The 25,376-nt window shown below is 39.2% G+C and overlaps 1 protein-coding gene across 1 annotated transcript in view; it reads right to left on the bottom strand.

The window, feature by feature from the left end:
- The window catches only part of grhl3 (grainyhead-like transcription factor 3), a 28,683-nt gene extending 8,890 nt beyond the window's left edge, over positions 1 to 19,793 (bottom strand). Inside the window, exons 1-10 of the mRNA XM_055158822.1 lie at positions 19,724 to 19,793; positions 17,101 to 17,278; positions 16,955 to 17,013; positions 14,083 to 14,344; positions 12,898 to 13,137; positions 7,004 to 7,115; positions 6,816 to 6,910; positions 3,397 to 3,555; positions 3,239 to 3,311; positions 633 to 751 (exon numbers count right to left, since the gene is read on the bottom strand). Of these exons, the coding sequence (XP_055014797.1) occupies positions 633 to 751; positions 3,239 to 3,311; positions 3,397 to 3,555; positions 6,816 to 6,910; positions 7,004 to 7,115; positions 12,898 to 13,137; positions 14,083 to 14,344; positions 16,955 to 17,013; positions 17,101 to 17,278; positions 19,724 to 19,740 (1,314 nt within the window). The 5' untranslated portion in view covers positions 19,741 to 19,793. The remainder of the gene's footprint in view (positions 1 to 632; positions 752 to 3,238; positions 3,312 to 3,396; positions 3,556 to 6,815; positions 6,911 to 7,003; positions 7,116 to 12,897; positions 13,138 to 14,082; positions 14,345 to 16,954; positions 17,014 to 17,100; positions 17,279 to 19,723) is intronic.
- Positions 19,794 to 25,376: the final 5,583 nt, after the last annotated feature.

Raw genomic sequence — 25,376 nt, 5'->3', positions numbered from 1 at the left:
TTCAGTCCTGGTTCAGTCCTGGTTCAGTTTTGGTTCAGTCCTGGTTCAGTCTTTGTTTAGTCCTGGTTTAATCCTGGTTCAGTCCATTATCAGTTTTCCCCATTTTTCATCCAAACACAAAATCAAAAACTGAAAAAACAAATCATTATCTGTTTTGTTTTTGTTTTTTTTTTTCATTTTTATTTTGGAGACCGTTGTTCTTTCTGTTTCTTATTTTTCCTTTTATTTTGAAAAACAAACGAACGAACCAACCAACGACGCTGGGATTCAAGACGCACCATCCATTCCGTTTGGTCCATTCTTTTATGACAATCGTGGGAAAACTGACCTGCCCCGACACAACTGTTTGCACAAGACTTAAGCGCCATAGTCCCAGCGAGCGCGGCAGGTGTTTCCGTAAGCCCCTAGAACTTCACCCGAGCGCACGCGGAGCTGTAGCGGCTTGTACTCCGGGCGCCCAGTTTCGACTCAAGACTTTTTCTTTTTTTTTTCTTTCGCCTCGCTTCTGCCTTCGCCTTCCCCTTTTCCCTGACACATACTTTCCCACACTCGGTTTTTTCGGTTTTCCCCGTCCGGAATCCCACCGCCTGCAGCTGAAAAAAGGAAAAAAAGAAAAAAGAAAAAAAACTCACAGATCCTCGCATGCTGGAGAGGTGCGTCTCCGGGATGAACAGGACCGGAACCGTCACATGATCCTCGACGCTCTGGAAGAACGTGCACTCGCCGGAGCCGCTCGTTTGGCTCTTGTTTGCTGAAAATAAAAAAATACAAACAATTTATTTAAGTACAAATATGACGTAATATATAAAAAATTATATGTAGACCAACTTTTAATACTGTAAACAGTGTCGGGAAGGTGACTTTTAAAATGTAATCCCCTACAGATTACAGATTACACACACCAAAATGTAGTTTGTAACGGAATCCATTAAATTATTTACAGTGAGTAATGTAATCTGATTACTTTGGATTATTTGTATTGTTGTAGAGAAACAAAGACGAGGAAATCTTCACATAAGAAGTTTTGTCTGATAAAAGAAAATAAAAAGTCCAGATTTACTGAACCAAATTAAAAATATTATTGATAGAAGAAGAAGAAACACGTCCACACAGCAGGATTTAGTCCAGTTAAATCCTGTTTTAGACCTGGTTTAGTTCTGGATTAGTCCTGGTTTAGACTGGTTTAGAACCTGGTTTTAGACCTGGTTTTAGTCTTTAGACTGGTTTAGACTGGTTTACCTGGTTTAGACCTGGTTTAGACCTGGTTTTAGACCTGGTTTAAGTTCTGGATTAGTCCTGGTTTAGACCTGGTTTAGACTGGTTTAGACCTGGTTTAGACCTGGTTTTAGTCCTGGTTTAGACCTGGTTTAGTCTGGTTTAGTCTGGTTTAGACCTGGTTTAGACTGGTTTAGACCTGGTTTAGACCTGGTTTAGACCTGGTTTAGACCTGGTTTAGACCTGGTTTAGACCTGGTTTAGTCTGGTTTAGTCCTTGTGTAGTCCTTGTTTAGACCTGGTTTAGTTCTGGTTTAGTCCTGGTTTAGTCCTGATTTAGTCCAGGTTAAGTCCAGGTTTTAGTCCTGGTTTAGACCTGGTTTAGTCCTGGTTTAGTCCTGGTTTAGACCTGGTTTAGACTGGTTTAGACCTGGTTTAGACCTGGTTTAGACCTGGTTTAGTCCTGGTTTAGACCTGGTTTAGACCTGGTTTAGACCTGGTTTAGTCCTTTGTGTAGTCCTTGTTTAGACCTGGTTTAGTTCTGGTTTAGTCCTGGTTTAGTCCTGGTTTAGTCCAGGTTAAGTCCAGGTTTTAGTCCTGGTTAATGCTGAAATTATGAAAAAAAAAAAAAAAAAAAACACTCACTGAAACAGTAACTGTAACTGAATACAGTTACTCATAATTTGTACTCTGATTACTCCGGTACATGTAATCTGTTACTCCCCAACACTGCCTGTAAATAATAATAATGGAAAAATACTTGAAATACTTTAACTAAGAATTGATTTAAACTAGATTTGAGTCTGTCAGTGCACTGGAAAAAACAATTCAAATGAATTAAATCAAGATAATTTTACTTGTTTCTAATCTGCATTTATGTAAAACCGACTCAAACTGTTGATGCACAAGTCATTTTTTCTTTGGGGATCAGTAAATACTTTTGGACAGTTTTTATCTTGGGAGAAAATCTACAATTAAACATAAAACCTTCTTGTATTGACTGATAACTTTACAGTTTTTTAAATACACTGAAAAAAAACAATGTCTAGGTAAATTAAAATTACTTAAATTCAGAATATTTGACTTTATTTGATTCGATTCAATTTGACAAGTCAAATTATCTACCAATCGAAAAAGAGTTTTTGTTTTAAGAGTTTTTTTTTCCGATTTTGTTTCTTACTTTAACCGCAAAAAGTTGTTATTTTTTCTTATTTTTTAAGTGTAGAAAGATGTATTTTCATATTTTAAGTACAAAAAGTCAAAAACAAAATCTAGTCAAGTTAATATTATGACAACTTGAATTATCTATTGATACACTAGAAAAAAAAACATGAAAATGACTTAAAGTCGATTCAACTTGACAAGTGAGAAACAAAATCGAAAAGTTGCTTGAATTAATAAAAACTTTGGTGAATAATTTGACTTGTCAAGTTGAATCGACTCAAATAATGTTCAAAGTTCTTAATTTAAGTCATTTTTAACTTACTTAGATATTGGTTTTTTTTCTTATATTTGAATTGAAACTGTAATTGTACTTTAATCAAGATAATAATATTTCATTCAAGCTGTTGTAAAAAGTTTCAGTCATGTTTTACGGAAGCCGAGAGGGTCACAACAAAACGGAAACGCCGCAACAACAAAAAGCCACAACCAACAAAAAGCCACAACACATTAAAAAAAGCCACAACAGAAATGACAGCGGGACTCCATTTCCATTTCCGTTGTGACTTTTTTTGGTGTGTTGTGGCTTTTTTTTGGTTTGTTGTGGCTTTTTAATGTGTTGTGGCATTTGCGTTTGTGTTGTGGCTTTTGTATTTGTTGCGGCGTTTGCATTAAAATAGAGTCCCCGCGGTCGTTTCCGTTGTGACTTTTTTTGGTGTGTTGTGGCTTTTTAACGTGTTGTGGCTTTTTGTTGTATTGTCGCATTTGTATTCGTTGCGACGTCTGCGTTTGTCGCGACGCCTCTCGGCTTCCGTCACGTTTTGCAGACGTAGAAAATCTCCCAAAATCATCTCCCGACTCACCGTTGGCGTCGACGCTCTTGCCCCTCCTCTTGGACCTCTTCCGTTCCTCGTCTCTCATCTTTCTCTCTGCGCCCTACAAACAAAACCGCCGGCGTTTAAACAAAACTCCAACGGCACCGGGTTCGGGTTATTTTGCACGATGCGTCTCGTCGTCGTACCTTATCGCAGAAGATTTTGACTTGGCAGGCGGCGCGGTGGATCAGGCGGTTCGTCCCCGAGCTGAAGTCGTAAGTGTCGATCTGCAGATTCAGAGGTTGGCCTTTGACGCCTTTCTGCGACGAGAAGTCCGTGCTGAGGGAGTTGATGCCGATGTAAACCTGCAGAAAGAAAAGAAACAAGAAAATCAGCCGGGAATCCTGTCACAACAACAAACTGAGAGTTAAATTTGACTCTCACAGAATCAGGTTTAAGAAGACGTTTGCAGAGAAAAGGAACTGAATCTATATCTGGACTTTTCTTTGGTTTCTGATTCTTCTTTATGGGCCCATTTCAGGACTTTTTTTTACCTTTCAAAAGATAAAATATTATTTAGTTTTACTCTGCTAAAGCTTTTCATTTAAATTTAAGTTTACATCAGGCATAACTTCACATACAAAAGTTAAAAAACAACATAAAAGGTACATTCATAGTCATAAACATCAACAACTGGAGTGTTAAAATCAACTCTCACAGAATCAATTTTAACATTTCCTCAAGTCTAATCTGTTCTGGAGTTAATTAACTTCTCCAAAAATGTTGAATTAACTTCAACCATTTCAACTCTGCCAAATAAGCCCAACTCAAACCCACATTTAACTTTCAAATACTTGAAATAACACTTTTTTGTGTTAAAAACAACCCTTATTTACTCTATAAACAACTATTTTACGCAGAAATCTGTGTAAAATGGACCAAAGTTCCTGTTTAACCCTGAAATCAAGAGTTATATTAACATTTTGAGAGTAAATGGATAACACTTTGAAGGGTTATCCTGATTTAACTAAACAACACACAGAGGTGTTTTATTTTTACACTTTATTTGAGTTAATTTAAGATTCTTCTCTGGTGAGAGTTTGAAGTGGTGGTGGGAGGAGCCAAATTAACACTAAAGAAAGTTAAATTAACACCAAGCGAAGTCGAATTAACACTAGGGGAAGCTGAAGTAATAATTATTATTTTTAGCCGTACGTAGATATTTGACTCAGACACCGGAGTAAAAAACTGTCGAAGCTCAGTTGGACAGAATTTAAACGTGTAGTTGGACTTTTTCTACCAAAGTTGCAAAAGAAGAAAGAAATTTACTACTTCTACATACAAATTATAAACTTACTGCAAACATTTTAAGCATTGCAGTTCTAAACCAGTCCTGGTTTAGTCCTGGTTTAGTCCTGTTTACCTTTAGACCTGGTTTAGTCCTGGTTTAGCTGGTTTAGTCCTGGTTTAGTCCTGGTTTAGTCCTGGTTTAGACCTGGTTTAGTCCTGGTTTAGTCCTGGTTTAGTCCTGGTTTAGTCCTGGTTTAGACCTGGTTTAGTCCTGGTTTAGTCCTGGTTTAGTCCTGGTTTAGACCTGGTTTAGACCTGGTTTAGTCCTGGTTTAGATCTGGTTTAGACCTGGTTTAGTCCTGGTTTAGACCTGGTTTAGTCCTGTTTTTTGGTTTAGTCCTGGTTAGTCCTGGTTTAGACCTGGTTTAGTCCTGGTTTAGACCTGGTTTAGTCCTGGTTTAGTCCTGGTTTAGTCCTGGTTTAGTCCTGGTTTAGACCTGGTTTAGTCCTGGTTTAGTCCTGGTTTAGACCTGGTTTCTGGTTTAGTCCTGGTTTAGTCCTGGTTTAGTCCTGGTTTAGTCCTGGTTTAGTCCTGGTTTAGTCCTGGTTTAGTCCTGGTTTAGTCCTGGTTTAGACCTGGTTTAGTCCTGGTTTAGTCCTGGTTTAGTCCTGGTTTAGTCCTGGTTTAGACCTGGTTTAGTCCTGGTTTAGTCCTGGTTTAGTCCTTTCCCTCTCGCCTGTGTTTTTTTCTCGCCGGGTGCGTTGACACGAACCCCGGGGCCTTGTGCATATCTGACATTCCTCCGCTCCCTTTGTTTGCCACTCCTCTTACACCTTCCCAACGCGACGCACACTTCCCCAAAACACTTCACCAACACTGTGCCCGGTTTGACCCGAGTGTGAAGCGTCTGGGGTGAAGATCAGCTCTTCTAAGTCCGAGGTCTTGGTTCTCGACTGGAAAAAGGCGTCTTGTCTCCGGGTGGAGAGTCTCTGCCTCAAGTGGAGGAGTTCAAGTATCTCGGGGTTTTGTTCTGGAGTGAGGGGAGGACGGAGCGAGAGATTGACAGGTGGACAGGTGCAGCGTGAGATTGACAGGTGGACAGGTGCAGCGTGAGATTGACAGGTGGACAGGTGCAGCGTGAGATTGACAGGTGGACAGGTGCAGCGTGAGATTGACAGGTGGACAGGTGCAGCGTGAGATTGACAGGTGGACAGGTGCAGCGTGAGATTGACAGGTGGACAGGTGCAGCGTGAGATTGACAGGTGGACAGGTGCAGCGTCTGCAGTGATGCGGTCGCTGTATCGGTCGTTGTGGTGAAGAGGAGCTGAGCCCAAAGGTGAAGCTCTCGATTTACTGTCAGTCTTCGTTCCTCCTCTCACCTCTGGTCATGACTCTGGGTAATGACTGGAAGGACGAGATCAACGATACAAGCGAAATGAGTTTCCTCCGCAGGGCGTCTGGGCGTCTCCCTTAGAGACAGAGTGAGGAGCTCAGTCACACAGGAGGAGCTCGGAGTAGAGCCGCTGCTCCTCCACGTGGAGAGGAGCAGTTGAGGCTCGAGCATCTGTTCTGATGTCTCCTGGACGTGTCCCTCAGGAGGTGTTCATGTCCCACTGGGAGGAGGCCCCGGGGAAGAACCAGGACACACTGGAGCAGGAGAGTCAAACTCATTTTGTTCCGGGGTCGTGTCCAACCGACTTTGATCCCAAAGTGTCCGGATCAGAAAACTCATGTCATATAAACCCCAAAAATAACAATAAGTTCAAATATTTGTGCAGAGAAACACAAATCTATTACAGAAATCTTTTTTAACTGATGAACTCTTTCTTTTACAAAATATTATAATATTATGAACAACCTGAAACTTTAAGAAAAATGTAATTTCAACACAAAGTTTTAACATGAACTTGTTTGCAAATAGGAATAAGTCCATTTTTTTGGGAAAATCCTGCACTTGTCTCTTTCCAAACGCTCTTAAAGGACGATCATTTTGACTGTTGACCGTGACACCCTCATCAGAAAAATGTCCAACATGAGAAAAGTGGAGACAAGTCTTCATTTGTGCTGCTCTGGTGGGAGGGGCCACGTACAGAGACGCTGCTGTGATAAACACCACAGAAAATTAACAAGATTTTAATAGAAAATATAATTTAAATATAGGGCCACATTAAAGGTCTTGGAGGGCCGGATCTGGACCCCGGGCCTTATGTTTGACACCTGTGCGCTGGACTGGCCTGGGAACACCTCGGGGTCCCACTGGAGCAGCAGGAGGACGTGTCTGGGGTGAAGGAAGTCTGATAGTCTCTGTTTAGAAACTGGATGATGGACATTTACCTTGGCTTCCTCGTTTGGGTTCCACACGAAGGACAGAGCGTTGAAGGCCACCTCCTCCACATTACTGATGCTGTTGAAAACCTCTTTGTAATCGGCTGTTAACGACAAAAAAAAAAAAAAAACAAACACATGAAATGATCAAACTGTGTCGCTCATGTTTGTTTTATTTGATCGATAACGCCTCTTACCGATATCGATCACCCTCTGCCGGATCGTGGGCTGTCGCGCGTGCCAGTGATTCCAGAACTTCAGCTGCATCTCGGGCGTTTTGTCGTTTTCGAACACGGCCATCACCACGGTCTGGGAAAAGAAAAAACAAAAACAAAAAACGGGACACAGTCAGGATACGTGTTTCTGCGCGGAACTGCCCGTTTCCAAAGTCATTTGTCACTCCAAATCCGGCCATTCTCCTCACATTGTCCGCGGCGAACGGCTCTGTTTGTGTTTATTCTCGTCTCCAACAAAGGAAAGTCTTGTGTCGCGCCGCACCTCCACCTCCACCTCAACCTCCACCTCCACCTCCACCTCCACCCCCACCTCCTCCCCACCTGCACCTCGACCGGGACGTTCAGAAAAAATCGGTCACGGTTCTGTTGCTCTTTAGCCTGGATTAAACCAGCGGCTGGAATAAGGAGAAGTGCAGCGCGTTTTTTTACAACCAAAAAAAAAAAAAAAAAAAAAAAGGGAGAGAGGTTTAGACCTGGTTTAGACCTGGTTTAGACCTGGTTTAGACCTGGTTTAGACCTGGTTTAGACCTAGTTTAGTCCTGGTTGAGTCTTGGTTTTGATCTGGATTAGTCCTGGTTTAGTCCTGGTTTAGTCCTGGTTAGACCTGGTTTAGACCTGGTTTAGACCTGGTTTAGTCCTGGTTTAGTCCTGGTTCAGTTCTGGTTTAGTCCTGGTTTAGACCTGGTTTGACCTGTTTAGTCCTGGTTTAGTCCTGGTTTTAGTCCTGGTTTAGACCTGGTTTAGACCTGGTTTAGTAGTCCTGGTTTAGTCCTGGTTTTAGACCTGGTTTTAGTCCTGGTTTAGTCCTGGTTTAGTTCCTGGTTTAGTCCTGGTTTTAGACCTGGTTTGACCTGGTTTAGTCCTGGTTTAGTCCTGGTTTAGACCTGGACCTGGTTTAGACCTGGTTTAGTCCTGGTTTAGACCTGGTTTAGTCCTGGTTTTAGACCTGGTTTAGACCTGGTTTTAGTCCTGGTCCTGGTTTAGTCCTGGTTTAGTCCTGGTTTAGACCTGGTTTAGTCCTGGTTTAGTCCTGGTTTAGTCCTGGTTTAGTCCTGGTTTAGACCTGGTTTAGTCCTGGTTTTAGTTTAGTCCTGGTTAGTCCTGGTTTAGTCCTGGTTTAGACCTGGTTTAGTCCTGGTTTGACCTGGTTTAGTTTTCCTGGTTTAGTCCTGGTTTAGTCCTGGTTTAGTCCTGGTTTTGACCTGGTTTAGACCTGGTTTAGACCTGGTTTAGTCCTGGTTCTCTGGTTCTCTGGTTCTGTTGGTCTTGAGTCTGGATTTCACCAGCGTCAGGAGCGTTGAGTCGCACCTGCCCACATGTACCTGGAGTTAGTCAGCGACTCCTGGGAGGGTTTGGGAAGGGCCGGTTGACTGACAGACAAAGAATGTGTGAATTCATCAGGCGCAGGGATGAAACTCACCAACAATAGAAGGTGATTATTTATGTAACTGCAGGCAGGACCAAATGTAATGGAAAAAAAAAAAAACTCTGAGTTTTACGATGGAAATAAACGACTTGACGCTCTGACTCAGTGAATTATTACGCAGGGAATTTATAAATCTAGTTTCAAGAAGGTGTAAAATATTGAAGCAACTTTGAGACTTTGAGTCGTTCAAGACATTTTTTTTCTTTTTTCTTTCATTTATGTTTTTCTTAAAAAAAAAAAAAAAAAAAAAAAAAGGTTGATATTTTCAGATCCAGATCAGATTCCATTTCACACTTTTTTTTTTTTTTACAACAAGAAAAAAAAAGAGAGAGAGAGAGAGAGAGAGAGAGAGGTTTAGTCCTGGTTTAGTCCTGGTTTAGGCCTGGTTTAGACCTGGTTTAGACCTGGTTTAGTCCTGGTTTAGTCCTGGTTTAGTCCTGGTTTAGTCCTGGTTTAATCCTGGTTTAGACCGACCTGATTTAGACCTGGTTTAGTCCTGATTTAGTCCTGGTTTAGTCCTGGTTTAGACCTGGTTTAGACCGACCTGATTTAGTCCTGATTTAGTCCTGGTTTAGACCTGATTTAGACTTGGTTTAGACCTGGCTTTAGTCCTAGTTTAGTCCTGGTTTAGTCTGGTTTAGTCCTGGTTTAGACCTGGTTTAGACCTGGTTTAGACCTGGTTTAGACCTGGTTTAGTCCTGGTTTAGTCCTGGTTTAGTCCTACAATTTTTTTTTTCCATTTATGTTTTTATTAGAAAAGCTTCGCATCTTTACCTTCTGTGATATTTCAGAAAGATCAATTCCTTTTCAGACTTTTTCTTTTATTAAAAAAAAAAAAAAAAAGATCGAGAGAGAAAAAGACAAACAATCTAACAAACTAACAACAATGTGAGGTGACCAACTTGGAAGCATTTACCCGACATTTCAACCCTTCGAGAAACAAATTCGGTGAGTGTGGTGAAGTCAGGGGATCCCTTCAAACCATTTTAACCTACGGAAGCCTGAGAGGGTCACAACAAACACAAACGCCGCAACAAATACAAAAGCCACAACAAATACAAAAGCCACACACAACAAAAAAAGCCACAACAAACCAAAAAAAGCCACAACGGAAACAAGACTCTATTTTAATGCAAACGGCGCAACACAAACGCAAATGCCGCAACACATTAAAAAGCCACAACACATTAAAAAGCCACAACACATTAAAAAGCCACAACAGAAGTGACTGCGGGACTCTATTTTCCGACGGACCGATCAAGCGGCAAGTGAAGAAGAAGAACTACAACGTGAAAAGTAAAGGAACGGAGAAGTTGGAAACGTAAGTAAAAGTAATTTATTGTTTTATCGTTATTTGTTCCGTTGTGGCTTATTAATATGTTTTTAAAGTCCCGCGGTCATTTCCGTTGTGGCTTTTTTTGGTGTGTTTGTGGCTTTTTTTTGGTTTGTTGTGGCTTTTTTTTTGTGTGTGTGTTGTGGCTTTTTTTTTTTTTTTTTTTTTGGTGTGTTATGGCTTTTTTTTGTGTGTTGTTGCATTTGTATTTGTTGCGGTGTTTCCATGAAACTAGAGTCTCGTTTCCGTTGTGGCTTTTTTTTTGGTTTGTTGTGGCTTTTTTTTGGTGTGTTGTGGCTTTTTGTTGTGTTGTCTCATTTGTATTTGTTGCGGCGTTTGCGTTTGTTGTGTTTTTTGTTGTCGTTTGCGTTTGTTGTGTTTTTTGTTGTTGTTGTGTTGTCGTTTGCGTTTGTTGTGTTTGTTTTGTTGTTGTTGTGTTGTCGTTTGCGTTTGTTGTGTTTTTTGTTGTTGTTGTGTTGTCGTTTGTTGTGTTTTTTGTTGTTGTTGTGTTGTCGTTTGCGTTTGTTGTGTTTGTTTTGTTGTTGTTGTGTTGTCGTTTGCGTTTGTTGTGTTTTTTGTTGTTGTTGTGTTGTCGTTTGTTGTGTTTTTTGTTGTTGTTGTGTTGTCGTTTGCGTTTGTTGTGTTTGTTTTGTTGTCGTTTGCGTTTGTTGTGTTTGTTTTGTTGTCGTTTGCGTTTGTTGTGTTTGTTTTGTTTGTTGTTGTGTTGTCATTTGCGTTTGTTGTGTGTTTTGTTGTCGTTTGCATTTGTTGTGTTTTTTGTTGTTGTTGTGTTGTCGTTTGCGTTTGTTGTGTTTGTTTTGTTGTTGTTGTGTTGTCGTTTGCGTTTGTTGTGTTTTCTGTTGTTGTTGTGTGTTGTCGTTTGTTGTGTTTTTTGTTGTTGTTGTGTTGTCGTTTGCGTTTGTTGTGTTTGTTTTGTTGTCGTCGTGTTGTCGTTTGCGTTTGTTGTGTTTTCTGTTGTTGTTGTGTTGTCGTTTGTTGTGTTTTTTGTTGTTGTTGTGTTGTCGTTTGCGTTTGTTGTGTTTGTTTTGTTGTCGTTTGCGTTTGTTGTGTTTGTTTTGTTGTTGTTGTGTTGTCATTTGCGTTTGTTGTGTTTTTTGTTGTTGTGTTTGCGTTTGTTGTGTTGTTGTTGTGTTGTCGTTTGCTTTGGTGTGTTTGTTTTGTTGTTGTTGTGTTGTCGTTTGCGTTTGTTGCGTTTTGTTGTGTTGTCGTTTTGCGTTTGTTTGTTTGTTTGTTTTTGTTGTTTTTGTTGTCGTTTGCGTTTGTTGTGTTTTTTATTGTTGTTGTGTTGTCGTTTGCGTTTGTTTGTGTTTGTTTTGTTGTTGTTGTGTTTGTCGTTTGCGTTTGTTGTGTTTTTTGTTTGTTGTCGTGTTGTCGTTTGCGTTTGTTGTGTTTTTTTTGTGTTTTCTGTTGTTGTTGTGTTGTCGTTTGCGTTTGTTGTGTTTGTTTTGTTGTTGTTGTGTTGCGTTTGTTGTGTTTTTTTGTTGTGTTTCTGTTGTTGTTGTGTTGTCGTTTGCGTTTGTTGTGTTTCTGTTGTTGTCGTGTGTCGTTTGCGTTTGTTGTGTTTTCTGTTGTTGTCGTGTTGTTGTTTGCGTTTGTTTGTGTTTTTTGTTGTGTTGTCGTTTGCGTTTGTTGTGTTTGTTTTGTTGTTGTTGTGTTGTCGTTTGCTTTGGTGTGTTTGTTTTGTTGTTGTTGTGTTGTCGTTTGCGTTTGTTGTGTTTGTTTTGTTGTCGTTTGCGTTTGTTGTGTTTTGTTTGTTGTTGTTTTGTTGTCATTTTGCGTTTGTTGTTGTTTGTTGTCGTTGCATTTGTTTGTGTGTGTTTTTGTTGTTGTTGTGTTGTCGTTTGCGTTTGTTGTGTTTGTTTTGTTGTTGTTGTGTTGTCGTTTGCGTTTGTTGTTTTTGTTGTTGTTGTGTTGTCTGTTTGTTGTGTTTGTTTGTTGTTGTTGTGTTGTCGTTTGCGTTTGTTGTGTTTGTTTTGTTGTCGTCGTGTTGTCGTTTGCGTTTGTGTGGTTTTCTGTTGTTGTTGTGTTGTCGTTTGTTGTGTTTTTTTGTTGTTGTTGTGTTGTCGTTTGCGTTTGTTGTGTTTGTTTTGTTGTCGTTTGCGTTTGTTTGTGTTTTGTTTTGTTGTGTTGTGTTTGTCATTTGCGTTTGTTGTTTTTTGTTGTTGTGTTTTCGTTTGCGTTTGTGTGTTTGTTTTGTTGTTGTTGTGTTGTCGTTTGCGTTTTTGTTGTTTGTTGTGTTGTCGTTTGCGTTTGTTGTGTTGTTTTGTTGTTGTTTTGTTGTCGTTTGCGTTTGTTTGTGTTTTTTATTGTTGTTGTTGTGTTGTCGTTTGCGTTTTGTTGTGTTTGTTTTGTTGTTGTTGTGTTGTCGTTTGCGTTTGTTGTTGTTTTGTTGTTGTGTGTGTTGTCGTTGCGTTTGTTGTGTTTTTTTTGTGTTTCTGTTGTTGTTGTGTTGTCGTTTGCGTTTGTTGTGTTTGTTTTGTTGTTGCTTTGTTGTGTTTGCTGTTTGTTTGTTTTTTTTTGTTGTGTTTTTGTTTTGTGTGTTGTCGTTTGTCGTTTGTTGTGTCTGTTGTTGTGTGTTTGTTGTTTGTTTGTTTTTTGTTGTTGTCGTGTTGTTGTTTGCGTTTGTTGTTTTGTTGTTGTTCGTGTTGTCGTTTGCGTTTGTTGTGTTTGTTTTGTTGTTGTTGTGTTGTCGTTTGCTTTGTGTGTTTGTTTTGTTGTTGTTTGTTGTCGTTTGCTTTGTTGTGTTTGTTTTGTTGTTGTGTGTTTGCGTTTGCGTTTGTTGTGTTTGTTTTGTTGTCGTTTGCGTTTGTTGTGTTTGTTTTGTTGTTGTTTTGTTGCGTTTGCGTTTGTTGTTTGTTGTTGTTGTGTTGTCGTTTGCGTTGTTGTGTTTGTTTTGTTGTTTGTGTTGTTTGTGTTTGTTTGTTGTTTTGTTGTGTTGTCGTTTGCGTTTGTTGTGTTTGTTTTGTTGTCGTTTGCGTTTGTTGTGTTTGTTTGTTGTTGTCGTGTTGTCGTTTGCGTTTGTTGCGGCCCCTCTCGGCTTCCGTACAAACCGGATTTCCTTCCTTTCGTTGTTACCTTGACTTTGGAGGCGGTGATCCCGGAGGCGCGGTCGACTCCGTGCAGCGTGACGGGGTAGAACTGGCCTTTGTTCAGGTAAACCATGGGGAGTTCGCTGGATTTGTACGGCGCCGCGGCAGGAGCCCCCAGAGAAAACTGGAACTCGCTCCGGAAATGTTCCCGCGGCGAACCCATGTAGGAGCCGGAGTAAACCGGACTGGACTGCTCCTCCGGGAACGGGTCGGGGTACGGAAGAGGCTAAAGAAACAAAAAACAAAATAAATAAATAAAAAATAAATAAAAGTACAGTTACTTTGTTGAAATATATGGATTACATGGCGGGAATTTCCTGTTTTCACATTTTGGACTAAAACCATAACTAAACTAGGACTAAACCAAGACTAAACCAGAACTAAATCAGTACTAAAACCAGGACTAAACCAGCTCTAAACCTGGTCTAAACCAGGACTAAACTAGAACTAAAACCAGAACTAAAACCAGGACTAAACCAGGACTAAACTAGAACTAAAACCTGGACTAAACTAGAACTAAAACCAGGACTAAACCAGCTCTAAATCAGGACTAAACCAGGACTAAACCAGTACTAAAACCAGGACTAAACCAGCTCTAAACCTGGTCTAAACCAGGACTAAACTAGAACTAAAACCAGAACTAAAACCAGGACTAAACCAGGTCTAAACCAGCACTAAACCAGGACTAAACCAGGACTAAACTAGAACTAAAACCTGGACTAAACTAGAACTAAAACCAGGTCTAAACCAGGTCTAAACCAGCACTAAAACCAGGACTAAACCAGGTCTAAACCAGGACTAAATCCATTCTAAACCAGGACTAACTTAGAACTTAAACCAGAGCTAAAACCAGATCTAAAACCAGGACTAAATCCATTCTAAACCAGGACTAAACTAGAACTAAAACCAGGACTAAACCAGCTCTAAATCAGCACTAAACCAGGACTAAACCAGGACTAAACTAGAACTAAAACTAGAACTAAAACCAGGACTAAACTAGAACTAAAACCAGGACTAAACCAGGTGTAAACCAGATCTAAAACCAGGATTAGGAAGTTGTTTATGATGTACGTTTGGTGGATAATCATAAAAAAGGTGCTTGAGTCGACCTTGTTTTACCAGATAATCTGGCGGTGGTTCTTGTAAAAGGTAAAGTCCGGTCTGGACTCACCTCGGGGCTGGGGTCGGGGAAGGCGGAGTTCTCGGGCCACCGCTGCAGCAGCGAGTCGAAGATGTTGTTGAGCTCGTGTTTGTCGTAGGTGTCGGCCATGACGCTGGTGAGCGTGGTGTAGGTGTCGGCGGCGGCGGCGGTGTGCGGCGCGGACATGGGTTTGGAGCACAGCATGTCCTGGGAGTAACCGGCGGGAACGGCGTCCGACAGCATTTTCAACATCGTGGAAGACGCGTCCAGCCCGTTTTTGGCGAAAGGTGTTCTACAAAAGAGAGACAATAACTTTTACGCTTTTGTTAACGTTAGTATTAGTTTGTGCGACCATAAACAAAAAACTAAAATCCTTAAATTAAAAAAAAAAAAGTTCTCATTGTCGTTTATTTTGCACGATCATAAACGATGAACTTTTTCGCCTTCGTTAACGTGATTATTAGTTCGTACAACCATAAACGAAAACAAATAATCCTTACATTTTTAAATAAAGATTCTCATTGTAGTTTATTTCGCACAATCATAAACGATGAACTTTTTCGCTTTCGTTGACATTATTATTAGTTTGCGCGACCATAAACAAAAAACAAATAATCCTTACATTTTTCTTAAAATTCTCATTGTAGTTTATTTCACACGATCATAAATGATAAACAAATAATACTTACAATGAGAATAAAAAAAAAAAAAAAGTAGTAAAAAAAAAAAAAAAATTAAATAAATAAATAAAATAATTTATAATAAAATAATAATAATAATAATAATAATAATAATAAAATAAAAATGAGGAAGAAAGAAATTTCTGGTAGAGATTTTGGTTTGTAAAATATTCGGCGCAATGATTAATAATAATAATAATAATAATAATTTAACAGTCCAACACTGTAGAAACGTTTCAAAAAAACGTATAGACTGTTGTGTTTTGGAAAATACTGAGCTCTGGAGTTGGTGAATTGTGTGTTGAGTTTTGTTGTTTTAGTTTATATTTTGTTTATTTATTTGTACAGTGAGTGGAGCTGTGAACACAAACTTGTTGTTCATGCGTTTGGCGACTTTTGTTTCGTTTTTGTTTGCCACAAATGATCCAATAAAAAAAAAAAAAAAAAAAAAGAAAAAGCGAGACAATAAGATGAGTAATGCTGAAACGAGTCACGTAATCCTCCATCACTCCAAATAAACACGCTTCTGTCTGTTTAATGTGAGATTTTAGGTCAGAGCTTTTCATTCGTCTCGGGGAATATTTGGCCTCTAATCCCACCGTTTCTCTCGTCTTTGTTTGAGTTTCTCTGCGCACAATCCCCCGTCCGTTTGCACAACCGCCGGTAGCTGAGGGATGGAGTTTCTAACGACGCGGACACTCGACGAAGGAATGAAGGAGTGACAAGAAAGAGAAAGGACGGACGGGAAGAGAACTGGAACAATCAGCGAAGTGTTTGACTTGGGAATTAGTCACTAAGATCATTTATTTACACGTGCAGGGGAGCGGGGAGCTTCTATTTGCGAGGAAACAGTCGACCAATTTGGTTCTGTCACTTCATTTACGGATAAAATACAGGAAAAAGTTGGTCAGAACGCGTTGGTGTCGCTTCGTGGAGTAAAGAACTTTTAGTAAAATCAGTCGGAGAGTCTCGGGTTTGCACAATTTTACGTTTTTAAGAGCAACTTTTTGTTTAATTTTTAAGTTTCTTAAGCCTTCGCAGTACGGTTCAGGTTAAATTTGACTGTCTAAACCAAATTTTGAACTACAGATTTATTTAGAATGTTTAAATAAACTGTCCCGCATGAATAAATGTATGTTTCAGAGAGCAGGAAGAGCACGTTTTTCGTATTTTCTTGTTCTTCTTTTGCACGTTTGAGACAACCGTGGTGTCCCGAGCGAAAACAAACTTAGAACTTAAAACTTAATTGACTTTCTTCTCCTTCTGTGCACCATCACTGCTTCAAAAACCAAAAGGTGTCGATTTCTGGGAACGTGGGGCTTTTGGTGAATCTCAATATAGTGAACTCTGTTTGTGTTTGATTTGGGGATTAGTCTGATCACTTATTTACACGTGCAGGGGAGCGGGGAGCTTCTATTTGCGAGAAAACAGTCGACCAATTTGGTTCTGTCACTTCATTTATGGATAAAATACAGAAAAAAATTGGTCAAAACATGTTGGTGTCGCTTTGTGGAGTAAAGAACTTTCAACATATTCGGTCGGAGAGTCTCGGGTTTGCACACTTTTGCATTTTTAAGAGCAACTTTTTGTTTAACTTTTACATTTCTTAAGCCTTCGCAGTACGGTTCAGGTTAAATTGGACTGTCTAAACCAAATTTTGAACTACAGATTTATTTAGAGTGTTTAAATAAACTGTCCCGCATGAATAAATTTATGTTTCAGAGAGCAGGAAGAGCACGTTTTTCGTATTTTCTTGTTCTTCTTTTGCACGTTTGAGACAACCGTGGGGTCCAAACTTAGAAGAAAATTGACTTTCTGTTCCTTTTGTGCACCATCACCGCTTTGAGATTTCCCCTTTGCTCCTTCAAAAAAACCAAAAAGTGTCTATTTTCGGGAACGTGGGGCTTTTGGGGAAGCTCAAAATAGTGTACTCTGTCAACACTGTTCCTTAAAAAATCCACACAAACACGGTCTGTGCAGGTTCACGGTTTCAAGATTCACTAAAACTTCCATTTTCTTCATTTAAAATAAGGTAATTTTTGTGTATTTTGGCCAAATTTAGGAAAAGTAATCAGATTTCAGGATAAAAGACTGATATTTAGTGTATTTTTACTACCTTTAAATGTCAAAACGTTATTTTTTTGAGCTCTTTTATGACCCAGTGAAGTGCTCAACCTCTTTTTTTCATCTGACGGACAAATCTGCATTTTATTTTCGCTCACCTTTCGCTGGGTTTGCAAACGCTGAGCCGGTTCGTGGTCATTTTCTGTTCTTTCTGGCTCTGGGAAAAGACAAATCAGTCAGAAACAAGAAGCAAAACGTCAATATCCAGATGAGGATTTGCAGTTTTTGCGACGCGTTTTCCTACCTTGCACTGTTCGTAGAGCATCGTTATCGCCGTGATGTCGTCCCCCGGCTGCAGTCGGGGTTTGGCGTGGTTCTGCTCCAGCGCCGGACTGTTCACGTACGGCCACGAGTCCATCGCGTCCACGCTGAAGTAACGGTTGTAGTTGAAGCTCTCACTCTGATAGACCAAACCCAGAGTCCTGGAGAAGAAGAAGAACACACAGATTTAATGACTCTACAGATGAGTTCAGTCAAGTGTTAACGGAGGAAACAGGGTCAGATTTTTGACATTCAAATGTCTCTTATTCAGAAACTAGAGGAACTATTGAAATAAGTAAAGTATCAGAATGTAGGAAAGAGTTACACTCCAACAGGGTCAAGTTAAACCTGTGAGATTCTTTCAAGTTCAAGACAAAAAATGTAAAAACTCATGTCGGTAACGGAGGGAATGAAATATGCAGCACTTTTTGGTCAATAAATCCAAACAGTGAAAACTCTTGGTTCTCACTTACATATCCTCAGTGTTGGGAAGGTGACTTTTAAAATGTAATCCCCTACAGATTACAGATTACACACCCCAACATGTAGTTTGTAACAGAATCCATTAAATGACTTAAAGTGAGTAATGTAATCTGAATACTTTGGATTACTTGATTTACTGCAGAGAAGCAAAGACGAGGAAATCTTCACATAAGAAGTTTTGTCTGATAAAAGAAAATAAAAAGTCCAGATTTTACTGAACCAAATTAAAAATATTATTGATAGAAGAAGAAGAAACACGTCCACACAGTGTGGTTTAGTCCTGGTTTAGTCCTGGTTTAGTCCTGGTTTAGTCCTGGTTTAGGTTTAGTCCTGGTTTTCTGGTTTAGTCCTGGTTTAGACCTGGTTTAGTCCTGGTTTTAGTCTGGTTTAGTGTCCAGCTTAGTCCTGGTTTAAAAAGAAAAAATCCTGGTTTAGTCCTGCTGTGTAAGTCCATTTAGTGTCAATGAGTGGAATTACTGAAAAAAAATAATAATAATAAAAATGTGAAAAACTGAAAATCCCTGAATACAGTTACTCATCATTTGTACTCTGATTACATAACTCTGGTACATGTAATCTGTTACTCCCCAACACTGCACATCCTTAACAAACTGGTTTGAATATTTGCTTCATATAGTTTTCTACCATATGGTACAAGATTAGGTTGAAAAACCTCTGACTTTTTGACTCATGAGATTTTTTATTAAGAAAGTTCATGGTAACGGAGGGAAAAGTAACGGAGGGAAAATTGTACAAACAAGTAGAAGGTGCAGGATTTTACATCATTTGTCACTTTTTTCTTCTGAAAACTTTAATATTACTTCAAAATGAAAGAAACTATTTCTATAAAATATGTCAGTCCTTCCAAGAACATTTTTTTATCATTTTAAATACTTTTTTTTGTTTTAAATCCTGTCCCTTCATCAACAGTTCAAAGATGGAATAACACAAGATATGATGAAATACAAACATTTATTTACATGATTTTCAGGTCTTTGAAATTTGGGAAATAATTTTTGTTCCATGTTTCATTCATGGTCTGTTTAAAACAGATGGAACTTTAGAACCAAAAATGAAACAGAAAAAAGGTCAACAGTTTGATAAACTCGAGTACATATGTATCTGTTCAATACTGTTTTATATCAGATGAATTAAATTTTTGGCCTTGTTGTTTACTTCTGCTTGACCAGGCCCAGTTGTGAAAGTTAATTAAAGAAAATGAGCTGAGTTGAAGTGAAAGAATGCAGCGGCTGGAGTGAGTGACAATCCCTTTTGGCTCACGCTGCTGCTCGTACTTGCCCTCGGAGCAAGTAGGGTTTCGATTGCAAAACAACCAGGAGCATCCCTCTTTCAACGACATCCTTCAAAAAAACGTGAGGACCTCCCAGTTTGTCGACCGCAGTGTCGACCGAACTACCGGCGCTTCTCCTCTCGCTTTCACAAAGACAGAGGCTCGGGTTTGTTTTAGGACTTTTCGTTGACACACTGCACTGCAAACACTCAAACCACAGACGGATTAACGACCAAAACCCCGACCTGCCAAGTCCTAGGAACCTTAAAAAGCACCTGCTCTTCATCCTTCCTCCTCAGCCCCTCTAAACTCCACGCAGAAACCATCAGAGAAAGAGGAAAAGGGGGAAAAGGGGGGCTCCCGGGTTTAAAGTTTCAACCATTATGTAATTTAATTCTCACCGGCAGTCGCTGGGCTCGACAAACCGAGAGAAGATTCGAGTGTCCTGGCGTCTTTTGTCTGAGGTGGCCCCCTAAGGTTAGTGACAACACAAACCGAAACAGCGTTCAACTAAAACCTTATGGATCGATTTCTAGTTTTTTTGTCAACCAGCTTCAATTCTCAGAGGCGTCCCGTTGCAAAAAAAACAAAAAACACAATCGTAGTTGAAAAATAAAACTGAAATGTGCTGATTTAAAGTCAAATTTCGCGATCTTAAAGCTGGACAGTGATTCATTTTCAAAGCTGACGTCGCAGTTGTGCTTTTTCTGCAAATACTTTGAATTTAATCTCACGTTTCATCGACAAAACTCAAGCATGATTAGTGTTTTTTTCAACAAACTCGGAAGCTCAAAGTCTACAGAGAGATTCAAAGCCCGAAAGCAAAACTTACTCAGTCTCTTTGGTCATGTCTCCACAAGTGTTTCTGTTCCTTCAGACGTCTGTCAGTGAGAGAAGTGTTGTGATTTTCCCCACAGTCTGGGCCCGTTTTTATTTCTGGCAGAAAGCGTGGCTCTCCCCCCTCCCCTCCCGCCTCCTGATTGGTCGAGAGCTTCTGGAAACAGGTGCCTCGTAGGACAGGTGTAGGAGAGTTAACCCTTCCCTCCCCGTGGAGAAACTCGCGATTTGCAAAACAAAAAACAGTCCGTCCCCCGTCCCGAGCCGAGCGTGTGATGAAGACGAGAGACTCTGAAGTGTGAGCAGAACCTTTTCAAATGTTAATCGACTTCGGTATCAATTCAGGTTTTGGTTCTTTGTGTCGAGGTAAAGATCAGTGTTTCTAATCTGCATTTATGTAAAACCCACTCAGACTAATGATGCACAAGTATTTTCCCTCAGGGCTCAGTAAAGTTTAAAGGACAAAAATACGTTTGGACAGTTCTTATCTTGGAAAAAATCTATATTTAAAAGGAAAATCTTCTTGTATTGACTGACAACTTTACTATTTTTTTTAAAATACACCAGAAAAAAACTGTGTCTAGGTAAATTAAAATGACTTAACTTAAGAATATTTGATTTTATTTGAGTTGATTCCATTTGAAAAGTACAAAAAGTCTTAATCATTTGACTTTTCAAGTGAAATTAGCTCAAATCTTGATAAAATTTTCTTAACTGAAGTCATTTTAACTTGACTAGATTTAGTTTTTTGCAGTGTGACATGCATCTGGTGAAATCAACAATTTGATTTATTCCTGTTGTGATATTGGTCTAAATATAAATACTTTTCATTAAAGAAGTGCATCATTTACTATAAAAATATTTAAAAAATCTCCAATTACTGATACTATGTTTTGAAAAAAATCTAAAGAAGATTAAATCCAATTCACATTTTTTTGTAAATATAAACTTTACACTGGAAAAAAAACTCCAAAACAAAACAACATCTAGGTAAATTAAAATGACTTAACTTAAGAATATTTGATTTTATTTGAGTTGATTCCATTTGAAAAGTACAAAAAGTCTTAATCTTTTGACTTTTCAAGTGAAATTAGCTCAAATCTTGATAAAATTTTGTTAATTGAACTCATTTTAACTTGACTAGATTTAGTTTTTTGCAGTGTGACATGCATCTGGTGAAATCAACAATTTGATTTATTCCTGTTGTGATATTGGTCTAAATATAAATAAGTTTCATTAAAGAAGTGCATCATTTACTATAAAAATATTTAAAAAATCACCAATTACTAAAAAAAATCTAAACATAATTAATTCCAATTAACTTTTTTAGAAAATTTAAACTTTACACTGGAAATAAAACAATCTCTTAGGTAAATTAAAATGACTTAAATTAAGAATATTTGACTTTATCTGACTCGATTCCACTTAAAAAGTACAAAAAGTCTTGTTCCACTGGCAGATAATTTGACTTGTCAAGTGAAATTTACTCAAATCATGATCAAACTTTCTTAATTCAAGTCATTTTAACATCACTAGATTTAGTTTTTTGCTGTGTACATGCATCCTAATCAACTATTTTATCTTATTTATTATTTTATATTAATTATATTATTCCTGTTGTGATATTGGTCTATAAAAATATATATATTTTATTAAAGAAGTGCATCATTTACTATAAAAAAAAAAATAATAATACAGAAAAATCTCCAATTACTGATACTATGTTTTGAAACAAATCTAAACCTGATTAAATTCAGTTCACATTTTTAGAAAATCTATACTTTACACTGGAAAAAACTATATCTAAGTTAGTTAAAAAATGACTTAAATTAAGAATATTTTACTTTATTTGAGTCGATTCAACTTGAAAAGTTCCATTTGCAGATAATTTGACTTGTCAAGTGAAATTGACTCAAATCATGATCAAACTTTCTTAACTCAAGTCTTGACTAGACTCAACTTGACTAGATTTAGTTTTTTGCAGTGTGACATGCATCTGGTGAAATCAACATTTGATTTATTCCTGTTGTGATATTGGTTTAAATATAAATACTTTTCATTAAAGAAGTGCATCATTTACTCCAAAAAATATTTTAAAAATCACCAATTACTAAAAAAAAAACCTAAACATGATTAAATCCAACTGACATGTTTTGAAAATATAAACTTTACACTGGAAAAAAAACAAACAAACAACAATATCTAGGTAAGTTATAATGACTTAAATTAAAAATATTTGACTTTATCTTAGGAGATTCAATTTGACAAGTCAAATTATCGACCAATGAAACAAGTGTTTTTCTTAATTCAAGCAACATTCAATTTTGGTTCTTATTTTAAGTGCAAAAAGTTGTTGTTTTTCTTATTTTAACTGTATTTTCATATTTTAAGTACAAAAGTCTTGCAGATAATTTTACTCGTCAATTGAAATTTACTCAAATCATGATAAAACTCTTCTTTTAGTTCAAGTCATCTTAACTTGACTTGAACAACAATTTGATTTATTCCTGTTGTGATATTGGTCTAAATATAAATACATTTTATTAAAGAAGTGCATCATTTACTATAAAATATTTTAAAAATCACCAGTTACTGAAAACAAAACTAAACATGATTAAATCCAGTTCACACTTTACACTGAAAAAAAAAAAACAAAAACTATATCTAGGTAAATTAAAATGACTTAAATTAAGAATATTTGACTTTATTTGAGGAGATTCAGTTTGACAAGTGTTTTTCTTAATTCAAGCAACATTCAGTTTCATTTATGCAAATGAAATTAAATGCAAAAAGTTGTTGTTTGTCTTATTTTTTAAGTGCAGCAAGATGTATTTTCTTATTTTAAGTACAAAAAGTCTTGCAGATCATTTTACTTTTCAAGTGAAATTTACTCAAATCATGATCAAACTTTCTTAATTCAAGTCACTTTAAACTTGACTAGATTTAGTTTTTTGCAGTGTTTATACTTTGTCTCCTACAGGGAAATGAAGAGACAGAAAGTTTTATTTTATACAGATTAAATGTAAAATAAACTAATCCAGACATTTAAATGACCGACCAGATCATCATCGCACATGAGGATCTGTTCTCAGTCGATTTACCTGGTAAAATATTAAATAATTAAATAAAAACCTGACAAGTTTCTATTGCTGATGTTTTCAACAGAAATAAAAAAAGCAAAGGCCGAGGTTTGAGTTTTAGTTTGACTCATCATCAGTCGATTCGTTCACTAAACGACTGCAGACCAACAATCCTAGTTTAGATCTGAGTTTCTCAATCTGTGCTGTCATTTTTTTTCTTTCTTTCTTTTGACTCCCTCTTGTTGTTTGTGCTTTTCCTCTGATCGCTTCATTTGCCTCTGATCTGATCTGCTCCTGTCCCAGAACCAAACGTCTTTGTGCCGTAAAAGTGGGTGGTCCAGATCACACAGCCTAAACACACAAACACACACATAAAAAACACACACACACACACAATAAAACACACACACACAATAAAAACACACACAATAAAACACACAATAAATACACACACAATAAAACACACAATAAACACACAATAAAAACACACACAATAAAATGTCCTCAAACCAGAAGTGTCTCTCCTCCAATCACGTCGTTTAAATCAGTGTCAAACCAGAAAGCAGCAGACATGGTATGTACCTGCACCTGCACCCGCCCACACAGCCCCGCCCACACAGCCCCGCCCACACAGCCCCGCCCACACAGTTTTCATTGCCCTTTATCCTACAAATTGAGGCTCGTTTTAATGAACCGGAAGCTTCTCTGTGTCTTGTCGTCTCCGGGTGGAGAGTCTCTGCCTCAAGTGGAGGAGTTCAAGTCTGTCGGGTTGTTCTCGGAGTTGAGGACTTGATTGACAGGGTGACAGAGTGAGGGTTGAGATTGACAGTGACAGTGGCGAGAGATGACAGTGACAGGTGACGTGAGAGACAGTGGACAGTGGCGTGAGATTGACAGGTGACAGTGTGACAGCGTGGACAGCGTGACAGGTGGACAGGTGCGGAGGTGTGACAGGTGGACAGGTGAGCGTGAGATTGACAGGTGGACAGGTGCAGCGTGAGTGACAGTGACAGCGTGAGATTGACAGGTGACAGGTGCAGCGTGAGATTGACAGGTGGACAGGTGCAGCGTGAGACTGACAGGTGGACAGGTGCAGCGTGAGATTGACAGGTGGACAGGTGCAGCGTGAGATTGACAGGTGGACAGGTGCAGCGTGAGATTGACAGGTGGACAGGTGCAGCGTGAGATTGACAGGTGGACAGGTGCAGCGTGAGATTGACAGGTGGACAGGTGCAGCGTCTGCAGTGATGCGGTCGCTGTATCGGTCGTTGTGGTGAAGAGGAGCTGAGCCCAAAGGTGAAGCTCTCGATTTACTGTCAGTCTTCGTTCCTCCTCTCACCTCTGGTCATGACTCTGGGTAATGACTGGAAGAAGAAGGTCACAGATACAAGCGCTCGAAATGAGTTTCCTCCGCAGGGCGTCTGGGCGTCTCCCTTAGAGACAGAGTGAGGAGCTCGGAGTAGAGCCGCTGCTCCTCCACATGGAGAGGAGCAGTTGAGGCTCAAGCGTCTGTTCTGGACGTGTCCCTCAGGAGGTAAGTAAGTCTTTCAGTAAGTTTTCATTCATATAACGCTTTTCACAGACTTTTTTTTGTCCCCAAAGACACTTTACAGATCATGATTCAGCATTAATCATTCACTCTACACCTGGTGATGGAAACTACTGTTGTAGCCACAGCTGCCCTGGGACAGACTGACAGATACACAGCTGCCATGCACACACACACACACACAACACACACACACACACACACACACACACAGACACACACACACACACACACGCACACGCACACCACACACACACACGACACACAGACACACACACACACACACACACACACACACACACACACACACACACACACACACACACACACACACGCACACACACACACACACACACACACACACACACACACGCACACGCACACACACACACACAGACACACACACACACACACACACACACACACACACACACACACACACACACACACACACACACACACACACACACACACACACACACACACACACACACACCACTTTCATATTAGGCAACATGGGTGAAGTGTCTTGCCTAAGGACACAGTGATTAAATTGATTGTTTTTAACTGACTTTGACCATCAACTGTTCTTCCTGGAGCAGGTTTTGTGTTGATGGGGGAAACCGGAGGAAACTCATCCAGACACGAGGAGAAACATGCAAACTCCACACAGAAAGACCCAGGCGAACCCAGAACCTTCTTGATGTGAGGCATGAGTGGCGTCAGGTGTTCGTGTTCCACCGGGAGGAGGACCCGGGGAAGAGCCAGGACACACTGGACTCTGGACTGACCTGGGAACACCTCAGGTCCCACTGGAGGAGAAGTGTCCAGGGTGAATGACGTCTGGGAGTCTCTGCTTAGACTGATGCCCCCGAGACCCGAACCCGGAGAAGAGGAAGAAAATGGATGGATGGAATCTTTTAAGATAAGATAAGATAAGATAAGATAAGATAAGATGATCCTTTATCGTCTCCCATGGGAGGTCACACGCTTTATCAAAAAACAACACAACACAAAGC

Source organism: Boleophthalmus pectinirostris, unplaced genomic scaffold (assembly GCF_026225935.1).
Source record: "Boleophthalmus pectinirostris isolate CB_2022bp ecotype Guang Dong unplaced genomic scaffold, ASM2622593v1 HiC_scaffold_10, whole genome shotgun sequence".
In the NCBI taxonomy this organism is placed as follows: Eukaryota; Metazoa; Chordata; class Actinopteri; order Gobiiformes; family Gobiidae; genus Boleophthalmus; species Boleophthalmus pectinirostris.
The sequence above is the reverse complement of the archived record's forward strand: the minus strand, read 5'-3'. Positions and strand labels throughout refer to the sequence as shown.